The sequence below is a fragment of the Stegastes partitus genome, unplaced genomic scaffold, assembly GCF_000690725.1.
Source record: "Stegastes partitus isolate 25-593 unplaced genomic scaffold, Stegastes_partitus-1.0.2 Scaffold1258, whole genome shotgun sequence".
NCBI lineage: Eukaryota > Metazoa > Chordata > Actinopteri > Pomacentridae > Stegastes > Stegastes partitus.
The window spans coordinates 151,473-162,942 of NW_007578989.1; the positions used below are offsets into that span (position 1 = coordinate 151,473).

General features: G+C 38.4%; 2 protein-coding genes across 2 annotated transcripts in view; both read left to right on the plus strand.

Moving 5' to 3' along the window:
• The first annotated feature begins 2,163 nt into the window (after nucleotides 1-2,163).
• On the plus strand, nucleotides 2,164-4,696 carry LOC103369247 (GTPase IMAP family member 7-like). Its single transcript, XM_008297913.1, has 2 exons — nucleotides 2,164-2,209; nucleotides 2,999-4,696. The coding sequence occupies exons 1-2, from the start codon at nucleotides 2,164-2,166 to the stop codon at nucleotides 3,934-3,936; spliced, it is 984 nt and encodes a 327-aa protein (XP_008296135.1). The 3' UTR covers nucleotides 3,937-4,696.
• A 713-nt stretch (nucleotides 4,697-5,409) lies between these two features.
• Nucleotides 5,410-11,470, plus strand: part of LOC103369248 (GTPase IMAP family member 1-like) — a 13,262-nt gene continuing 7,201 nt past the window's right edge. Inside the window, exons 1-2 of the mRNA XM_008297914.1 lie at nucleotides 5,410-5,481; nucleotides 6,557-7,728. Of these exons, the coding sequence (XP_008296136.1) occupies nucleotides 5,475-5,481; nucleotides 6,557-7,728 (1,179 nt within the window). The 5' untranslated portion in view covers nucleotides 5,410-5,474. The remainder of the gene's footprint in view (nucleotides 5,482-6,556; nucleotides 7,729-11,470) is intronic.

The following is an 11,470-nucleotide window of genomic DNA, read 5'->3' on the forward strand; positions in this document are numbered from 1 at the left end:
TATCACTGTTTTTATTGTTAGGGTTTTTATTCTTCCAAATGGAATCTTAGCCCCAGGCCACACTGTGTGTGTGCGTCCAGCTAAATGAGGAGGACAGTGTCATACATTAAAAATTAATTGTGTGATTGTTGTGCAACTCATGCTGTTCAAATGACTTTTTAAAGACTTCTGTTTTAAACAGCAGATAATATGAAGGCTCCACATGTTTTATTACATTTCTTTGTATAATTGCCATTAATCGCACAATTTAACGTATTTACCATCGGTTGCATTTTAATAAGCTTCATGCACATTCACACTATATGTGATTATTTGTCCAATCTGGGATTCATCAAATGTATATTCAAATCAATTTTACTTCTATCAGTATTCATCTATTACCAAAAACAATTATTTTCTACTTGATTCCTTCATTTTATTTTCTTTTATTTTTTTATTATTATTTTTTTTTAGCTTTTTCAAACTGATTTCAGTTGATGCAGTAGGACTGTTTATTGAAACTGTTATTAAAATAAAATAAGCTTTACTTATTGAATGTAAGCCTAATGACACAAAATGTTGTTTTTTGTTTGTTTTTTCATAGTGTCATAATATTTTAGCAAACCAAATAAGTAACTGCTGTGCAATCAGGCAGCTCTTATAACTGTCCACTACTGCAAATACAGTCGATAGATATCTCTGCAAAACTTCCCATAGCAGAAGAAGCATTCAGGTTGATTAAAAAACTGCTGTGTTTTCCCAGTCTGCTAGTCATCACACATCTTGTAACTTGGTTCACTTTTCTGTTCACGTTTGGTGGACACCAAACACTACATGTCATCACCACTGTGAGCATGGAGGCGGCAGCATCATCATGTGGGGATGTTTCTTGGCAGCAGGCTCTGGAAGGCTTGTAAAAGGAGATTAAACAGATGCAGCTAAATATAGGCAAGTCCTGGAGGATATGTTAACTAAGTTTTAATAATCGCAGACCATAAAAGCAGATAAATCCCATTTTGCTTTTATCTGCTATGAGGTTATTAAAACTTGGTCCTGTACAGGCAACATTAGTTCATGTGGTGTCTGGAGGACCTGCAGATTGAGGGAGTCTCTGTAAATTGCATTTGTCAACCATTGTAGCTTGGCTTGATTTTCTCTGCAGTAATTGTGAGCATGATCTGAGCTTTTGTTTTCTTTACGTGGTTCTCATTGAGTTGACATGATGTACTTACCCATCAAAAAGAGCAGAAACACATTCTTCTGCATCTTCAGATAAGTTTCTCCTGATGTGTTCAGAGCAAAAGAATATTTTGAGTCAAAGCAGCCATAATGGTGGTTCATTACTGAATTAAAATGTCATGCATGATATAATCCATTGGGCTGGGCAATAATAATAACTTTTGTAGACGCCAGTATCGTGCAATAAAACATGAAATACTTTTTCTGTCTGTCGACTTATGATGTTGTGCTTTTGCTGGCACCACTACAACGTTTGTTATTTTTCCCCCTGCCTTGCATTACGCTTTCAAAGTCAAGGATGTATTATGTTTAACACCAGAAATAGATTCTTTTACCAGACAGAGCAAAAACATTTCCACATATCGTTGTCTTCCTTAAACCAGACAGAAACGTATATATACCTTGGAGACAGAAATATGAAAATGCACAAATGTAGAGAAATACTCTGGTTTTGTGTGTGCAGTATATTTGTGCAAGTTAAATTTAAAATGAACCTACAGAAAGCTGAAATAATTTGGCAAGTACTGATGTTGCCAAACCGAATTGGAAAATGTTTTCTGAAGTTTAAACATGTATGCGTGTGTTCATATTTGTAGTAAATTTGTGACGAGATAATAAAACTTTAATGTGAAACAAGGAGCAAACAGTGATATTCTTCCAAGTCCAGTGTTCTGTTGACCCATTAAGCCATCCTGATCTCCTCCCTTGGTGGTCTTTTGACTCCTTAACAACACTTAACTGCCCAGCACCTATTTAACTACGACCTCTGCAGCAAACACACTGAACTCGGTTGTTTTTTCTGTAGCTTTCTGACACGCAATCAAGCTCGTGTGGAAAAAGAAGTGCACTGTGTGATGTGTTCATTCCACTTTACTCGCTGCCAAGAAACAAGTCAGACTGGTGGAGAAACAAAGACACTGGCACAACGTCCATGGGATCGGAATAATGGCAAACCTCAGCGTTGATTTCTGCTCGTTTCAAAGCATGGATGGTAAGCTACAGTTAGTTATTCTCATTAATTCTGTGTTGAGAGAGAGCACATGCATATAGGACAGCAGAGGAATAAACTTATATTCAACTACGAGAGGTTTGTGTACATTCCAATGACATTTGCATGAGAAGTACATCTTAGAATAACGCAGTCATTCTTCAAAATAAGGGTTGAAAAGAGTCATCTCAACTAGTGGCCCATATATACACTTAACCAAACAACCTACTTTATCTATTGCACTAAATGACTCTAAGTCAAAGAGTTTAGCATGTTTTACAGTGATAACTCTAAATTGGATGTGTCATAGGTGATTTCTTTATCTCACTCTGATAAAAACGTCACTCTAATTGCTTAATTTAACATATTTGTATTCATCACTTCATGCAAAAGCTGAGCAATCCACTGTCACAACATTGTGTTATTGTTAAAAGATTATTTACAGTAAAACCTGTATCAGAATCTGCTTCACATCTGTGCAGAAAAGTTTGTCTCATAACAAGTTTACATGTGTAAGATTAATTCGTCACTGGTCTTCTAAATCTGCTTTTAATTTTTTCGTTAATTTTAGATATCTACCATTGTAGCTCATCATATTCTCACAAAAATACACATACAATTATATCAGTATCAACTCCTGCAGGTGTGTATGTGAGCCTAATTTTAAAAACAACAGGTTTGTAAGCAGTTGCTAGTTTGATTTACACTTTTTCCTTGTTATACTTTACTTTAGATCTTCTGCAAATCCACAACCAAAGCAGAGTAATTATGTATTTCATTATTATCTTACAGTGCCCTCGAGAAGGATCGTGGTCTTGGGAAAAACTGGAGCTGGGAAGAGTAGCCTTGCCAACACAATATTTGGAGAGAATGTGTTTAAGACGAGCGCTTTACCTGTATCCGAAACAAGCGAATGTCAAGCTAAGTCCACAATTGTCAAGGGAAAGCGCGTGACCTGGATTGACACTCCTGGGTTTTTCGACACGGGGAGGAGTGAGGAGGAGATGAAGCCTGCGATAGTGAAGTGCATCACTGAATCCGCTCCCGGTCCTCATATTTTTCTCATTGTGCTTAAAGTAGAGAAATTTACAGCACATGAGAAGGCTGTCATAGAGACTATAAAGCAGTATTTCTCTCAGGAAGCTCTGAAATATGCCACGGTGCTCTTTACTCATGGTGACCAGCTCGATGAGGGAATGGAGATCAACCAGTTTGTTAAACAAAGTCCAGATCTGTGTAGCCTGGTGGAGAGCTGTAGGGGCCAGTGCAACGTCATCGATAACAGATACTGGAAGAACCCCCAGGATGAGTACAGGAGCAACGAGTTCCAGGTGGCAGAGCTGCTCAGCACCATTGACAAGATATTTGAGGCAAACAAAGGAGGATACTACTCCACTGAGATGCTGCAACTAATGAATAAAGAAATGCAGCAAGAGTGCATGAAGCAATCATCTGCAGACGTTTCGCCAGATGAGAGCCTGCGAAAGGCAAAAGCTGCTGTCAATAAAAAATTGTTGCGTCAGGCTTCAGGAGTTACAACAGGTGCTCTGTTGGGTGCGTTTCTTGGTGGGGGGTTGCTGTTAGCGGGTGGTGCCGTACCCACAGCTGGATTAGTACTGGGGGTAATGTTAGGAACAACAGGAGGAATTGCAGCGGGAGCAGACGCAACAAAGGAAAAAGAGGCAGAAGCACCGAAAGCATCCGAAGCTAAGGAACATCAGCAGCAATAGGTTTATTGAATGTGATGCAGCAGCTGAAGTAGAAAGCAGGGTTGGGATGAATCATGAAAATCATCTGTTGACTAGTCAGCAACAAAGTTTAATACGTTCAAATCTAAGCAATTAACCTTCAAGTTGATTTGATTGATTGGTATGATTGATTCCTTATTCTTCAGCTACAGGTTAATAATTGTGCTGCAGCCTGTCAGCCTCTTTCCTGGAAAATGGATCTTAACACTTTTTTCTCTGCAGCAGACTATTTACTGGAAACTAAGAGACTCTTGGAGATTTCCTGATTCTTGAATCTATTACGACTCCCAACCCTAGTAAAATGAAGTCTGAGGCAAAATGCCAAGTTTCTGAGATTCACCAAGTTAATTTCTAAATCCTGGTCTCTTAAATAGGATATTAATCTTATAATAATCTAAAGTTATTATGTAATTGATGGGTGATCAGTTGTAAATACTTTCTAACCTTTACAGTAAGTTATAGCTACAAAGATGCACTTTATTTTCTGTCATGATCTGATACAAAGTACTGCATGTTTCATCAGCTGTATCTGACGTATCTGATGCCTTGTTTTCTTTGTGTAGTGTCATCATATGTAAAGCCTTTGTGTTACCGTCTATATTTAAAGTTCCAGTGGAGTGCAACGATAATAATCTGAGTGTGATCATAATAAATCTGTCACTTTCATGCACCTTCGAGGTCTGTTTCTGTTGACATTTTCTTGTGAAAGAATGAATTATGAATCAATAAAGCAGCAATTTCTTCATGTGGATCCAAGTTGTCTGTTTTTTCATTCACATATTTTCCTCAGCTGAATGGCTTCTAGGTAATAAAGAAGAAGGTCAGGTGCCTTTATCTACTGCTGCAGTTTGTATTATTATTAAAAGACAGTGGAATCTACAGCTACTTTAATTATTATTGAAGGTATTGTTTTTTATTATGCAGATTCCCTGTTTGTTTTCTGTGAAAGCAAAAGCAGTTTCCAACATTTAGGACAATAAAAATAGTTGCAGAGGCAGTGCCACGCTCACATTCCTGTTTTAAACAATAAGCGCTGCTCATGCTGCCAGACTGGTATGATGACTCTGTCACTTATTGAGAAATGGAACAAAGAGTGAGACTAAATCATGAATATAAATGGAGACTTTCAATAAATAATATATATATAATACATAAAAAGTTACTTGCAAACTAGTAGCCTATTGCATAACAAGCACCAAGGTGTTAAAACTTAAAAAAATAAACCCCCGTTTTTCAAAAATATGAAGTTTCTGAGTCACACCTTTTCAACTTTGTCCTGCAAATAGCCATTTGTGGTAGAGTGCTGGTAATATCTGGGCTTCTGTTGCAGAGCTGTGCATTGATGCCTGTTTGATAGACTTGTGTTGATCAGCTTGCAGCCAGGAAACACGTCAGACGAGTAGCAAAAAACACAAGGCGAGTCGGAGCAAGAGAGCAAAAGAGCAAAAGAAAAGACTTGTAGCAGAGACGTCTCGTACAGCGGAAGAATATTTTGTGCAGCGATTTCTTTTTGTGACAGCATGGACGGTAAGTTATGTTTATTTCCTCCAGCCTTACATATTAGGCCAAAGCTATAAACAGAAATTCTGACTTTGTGGCAGTTCAAAAACTCACAGCTACATGGAAATATGCTTTCACTGCAAAGTTACTGATTTGTTTTGCAAATGTTATTTCACTCTGACAAAAAAAAAAGAAGTAATCAACATGAATCGCAACAAGGCTTTGTAGTTTATTAAGCTTTATCTTCATGACACTTCATGATATTTCCTTCCTAGCCTTGTCATTGATTCCTAGAGTTGGTTTAGCTTTTTTATTTTTCAAATGTCTCTGGCAGGTGATTCTGGTAATTAAGAGATATGTCTCACAATGACTAGTTAACAGATTTACCATGTGAGTTGGATGTCGTCCTCAAATGTATTCATACCCTCCTATTAAAGAAGGAAAAAAACAGCTGTCACTGAACTAAGTTGAAATTGACAAAAGTAATAATAAAAAAAAATTTTATGAAAATCATGACATTGCTTTTGAATTGTGGTTCAACAGAAATATTGAAAAATAAAATACAAGCATGATGGGACCCGTAAACTAATATTTTGTAGATTTAGTTGTTGCAGTTTTTTAAAAATTATTCTTTTCAACTACAATTCAGAAGCAAATGTCTCATTTCACTAAATTACAATTTAGTACATTTTTATTTATTATTACTTTTTTCAGTTTCTAGTTATTTGAGTGACTATTGTGAATTTTGCCTTTTCTTTAATGGAAGGGTCTGAATACATTTGAGGACAACTCTATGTAAAGGTGCTGATGTAAGCATGTCACAGCTCTGTTGTCTTGCAGCCACTGACATAAAAATATTTTAAAATGTCTGCTCATTATTCTCAACATTAACTTTTATTGTTTGAAATATTTTTTGTCTAACACAATCAGACCTGTAAGTAATTTGTTAAAGGAGTAAATCACCCCATCTTTTTTGTGACTCAATGTTTTCTGTAATCGAAACATTAATAAGATTTGTGTAGCACAAAAAATACTAGGACCAAAACACTGAAAGGGACAAACACAAATATAGTGATTTGCTGTCATTATTGTTATTTTTTAGTGCCAAACACGAGGAGGATTGTCCTACTGGGAAAAGCTGGAAATGGGAAGAGCAGCTTGGCAAATACCATACTAGGAGAGCCCACATTCAAAGTGAACCATTTCAATGACTTGGAAACATGTCTTTCTCAAAGCGTAACTAAGTCTATCAATGGAAGAAGCCTCATGTTGATTGATACTCCAGGTTTCTTTGGCCCAGACAGGTCTGAGGTGGACATGGAGAAAGACCTTTGGAGTATTGTCATAGAGTGCGCTCCTGGGCTTCATGCCTTCCTGCTTGTGCTCAAACTTGAGAAATTCACAGAGCACGAGCAGGCTGTCATCACGCACATGTGTGAAACTTTCTCTGAAGATGCACTGAATTACACCATAGTCGTCTTCACTCAAGGTGACCAGCTGTCCGAAGGGATGAAAATAGAGGAGTACGTTGATAAAAGTGATGGTTTGCGGGATCTGGTGAAGAAGTGTGGTGGTCGGTGCCACATCTTTGACAGTAAATACTGGAAGAACACCCAGGAGGACGAATACAGAAGCAACCAGTTCCAGGTGGCAGAGCTGCTCAACACCATAGACAAGATAGTGATGGAGAACAATGGCGGCTACTACACCAATGAAATGCTTCAAGCAGTGGAGAAAGAAATTCAAAAAGAGGAAGAGCGCATTCGACGGGCATCTGAAAACTTGTCACAGGATGAGATCAGAAAGCAGGCTAAAGCAAACCTCTTGAAGAAGCAAAATGCATCACGGACATGGCTCAAAGGTTTGGTGGGTTTGGCAGTGATAGTGGGGTTATTTGCAACTACCTCAGCTGTGGTGATCAAATTTATCACTCAAGCAATCCCAGCAGCAATCTCAGAAGCAACCCCAGCAACATTCCCATTAGTAATCCCATTGGCAATCCCAGCAGCAATCCCAGAAGCAATCCCATCAGCATTCCCAGAAGCAATCACATCAGCAATCCCAGAAGCAATCCCAGCAGCAATCCCAACAGCAATTACAGAAGCAATCCCAGCAGCAATCCCAACAGCAATTACAGAAGCAATCCCAGCAGCAATCCCAGCAGCAATCACATCAGCAATTACAGAAGCAATCCCAGCAGCAATCCCAGCAGCAATCCCAGAAGCAATCCCACCAGCAATCACTCCACCAATCCCACCAGTAGAAAAGACATTTGTGAGTATACTGAACAAACTTGCTGCTTTGTTTGAACGGATATACGATCCTTTTAATCCATTTGAATGAAACATTGTCAAATAATAAAACAGCAGACTCCTCAAGAACTGCAGAATCCTTCCCAGCTAATATAAAACTACCGCTGCCTGGTGTAACTATTTGGTCCATTTTGGTGTCTTACTTACAGGAAATGTTTGTATTTTCAATATTGTGCTGGTTTGATGAAAAGTTAACATGTGATTTATGTTGAAAATAAAAAGTAAATGGTGTAAAAGGGAAATAACTACTGTTTAAAACATGGGAATAAATGTGTGTTTCTAACAGTCTCAATGTAATTATCATCTGAAATGTGAGTTTTGTGGTGTTTTAAAAGAACTCAGAGGACACGCTGAGTTCACGCAATGTGTAGAACCCTGTTTAACCTGCATGTGAAGCCTGCTGCACAATAGTTTAACCTTTGCTATAAATGTATTGTGCAATAATTAAACAGCTTGTTTGATCACACGTTCTCTCAGCATTTTCTTTGGAACAATTTATTCATGTTTATTTTTAAGCATTCTATGTTTCATTGTCAATAATTCCAATGACAAAAAGAGACGCAAAATTGATTTTACTTTATTTTCTGTGAGTGTTTGAAAAGCAAAGCTACTTATGAGTGTGTGCAAAGGAAGTAATATAGGAATCCACATTCTTATTTTTTAAAATTTTTGGTTTGGGTAGCTTTGGACATCTAGCGTACTTGATTAGTGTTAAAACTTCTTGCGTAAGGATTTAGGATGCCTCTTCTCCATTTTCTTGGTTGCCAAGGTGACGAGTCCCTCCCTATCTAACAGCAGTGACAACTCCACTACCTTTCTTGAAATTACAGAGATTTTGCATTCACCCAGAGGCAGAGGTATTGCTTCTATCATCACGGGACATTTTAATCACCTTTAGTTCCCTAATCAAAAACAGGTTGTTGTGTAATGTTCCTTAAGACCAGAATAAACTCTGAATGCCTCATACATCAACTAGAAAGAAGTAATCAGGCCACATTTTCAACTCCAAGGTCACATAGTTTCAGTTTTCTGTCTTCTATTTTAATTAGCTGATGTTGCAAAAACATTTCATTTCAGGGTTCGGCCCCATTCACAGACAGATCACTCCACCCTGCTGCAAAGGTGTGGAGCAGTTACGTGACCAGCCTCCCATTTACTTGAGTATTTGTAAGATACAAAGAGTTCGCTTCATCCAAAACACAAACAAACTTCACTCAGTAGTCACTTTACGACTATTAGTTTTAACACACACAACAGTATCAATGCAATAAAGCCAATCTCCATTAAGGTTACTGTTTGTTTAAACTGTTTTGGAGAGCTGTTGATTTATGATCATTTAAAGGCTGCAGCTTGTGGAGTGAAGTGAGACGAAGGTGTTTCCTGTAATTTACCAGTCCTGACTGATATGAATTGGGTGGATAAAGTAATGGAAACCTCATACAGATGTGTAAATATAAAACTCGGTCTGTGATCAACAGAAATTTAAAAAAATGCAGATAGACAACTATGATAGACAAGGTTTAGATTTTTTTTTTAAAAAAAGGTTCCACTTGGCTGCAAGGTGGAGCTGCAAGGCGTCTCGGTGGTTAGCACTGTTGCCTCGCAACAAGAAGGTCGCCGGTTCGCGTTCCAGTGAGGACACCCGAGATCTTCCTGCATGGAGTTTGCATGTTCTCCCCGTGCAGCGTGGGTTCTCTCTGGGTTCACCGGCTTCTTCCCACAGTCCAAAAACATGTTGAGGTTAATTGGTGATTCTAGATTGTCCGTAGGTGTGAATGTGAGTGTGCTTGGTTGTCTGTCTCTAAGTGTAGCCCTGTGATAGACTGGTNCTGCGATGCGACACTCCTCCAACTCAGCCATTGGGTTTTTTGGGTCTCCCGGGCACCATCTTTATCAGGTCGTTCAAGGCTGAAGACGGAGGCTGAGGACGAAGGATGTGTGTCGCAGAATCACTGAAGCTCCTCCTCTGTGCTACTCAGTTCTCTGTTGAAGGGGAACAACTTTGACTCTCAGATTCCGCTGCAGTGGAGGCCCCTGGTGGCCTCAAGCTGTTGGCTCCAGCTCCAGTTAATTATGAAGGAGTTCAACGACAGCAAAAGCAACAGTTTACATCAATCTTTTTGAGCTACAACAACTTTTGATTAAGTCATGTTCAACTTACAAGCTATGCTGAGTTCAAGGAATTTGCCTTTTCATCTTCAAAGAATGACATCTTTTAATTAGCTCCTACTACTTACAAGTACACAGAAAAAAAACAAACTTTTTTTTTAAGTGTAGTAAAATATATCCATAATAAATCTATCATTATACTGAAGTATTCTTTCTTTTCAAAGAAGAGACTGTGTGCAGAGCAGCTCAGCTCACATTGAGCTGCTTATAGAGATGATGATGGAGAAAAATAAAAGCTTAAACGTACACTATAAAATGTGAAAAGTTGATCTTACTTAAACGAATCAAGGAAACCGGTTGCACTCAACAAAAGGTAAGTAAATATAACCATTAGTCTTAAATTCAGTTCACTTCATATCTACTTGTACAGTTTACTTAAAATTTAGCTGTATTTAGTTGATTTTGTGAACTTAAAAATAGCAAGGATAATGAATTTGATCTTTGTGTTCGAGTGCAGTGTATGTAAAGTTGTGTAGAAACTGAATTTAAGACTAATAGTTATATTTACTTACCTTTTTTGAGTGCAACTGGTTTTCTTTGATTCGTTTAAGTAAGATCAACTGTTCACATTTTACAGTGTACGATGCTGAATGTGGTCGTTTCCACAAGTGTAACAAGTCATTTGTATGTAAAAGCAGAGACATGATCAGTCTGTGGAAATAACAAAAGTTATATCCAGACACACATACAGGTGGAGAAATGCAGTTTGACTATTCCACTCGTAGTTCATTGACGTAGGTGGAGCTTTTCATTCTGATATAATGCTGAACAGTTTAATGACACACAATGCATTTAAGTTTATTTTGCAAATAAAACCTGTGATGCTGTCCACAGAGCCTCATCACTACATTAGAGTCTCTAAAGAGATCGACTCCAAAAGGGCGGTAAATAAATTCATTTATTTGGCATTTCAATTATCGCATCATAGTGATTTGTTTAAAACAAAGCTGTTGCAGAGAGCTACTCAGCAATGTTCATTTATATACAATAAGCATGAGAGTTTCACACCAAGATCCTCTGCGGAATACTACGCTTCTTATGGCCCAAAACAATTTCAAACAAAGACCTGCTCGAAAGGTGTGGAACCGAATCTATGGCTACCACACGAATGAGGAGGCACTGGAGGTGGATCGGCCATGTCACCCACCAAGAAGCCTCCATCGTCAAGGCTGCCCTTCACGCCACCCGGCATAATGGGCATGAACTGAAGTGAAGCATGAGAAACAATAATGACCCTTATTTTGTTCTTAAATCGTTGGTTTCTTTCACTTATGCCAGGACTCAGTCTGCCTGCTACGGGCCAGTGATGATCAGGCAGCGTTGTCAAAACATGTTGCCAGAATAACACTTAGTTGCCAAAATAACATTGGCTAACAATGCGTTACATGTCCTTATATGCGTTTAAGAACTTCGTCCAATGCTCTTCTTTTCCCCGAAAACCTCCACCCATTTTCTTCAATACCAGTCAAAGTCTATAGTCAGCATTACTTCTTGCTCGGCACTGAGTAATTTGAGACTTTGTACCTGCGATGCGA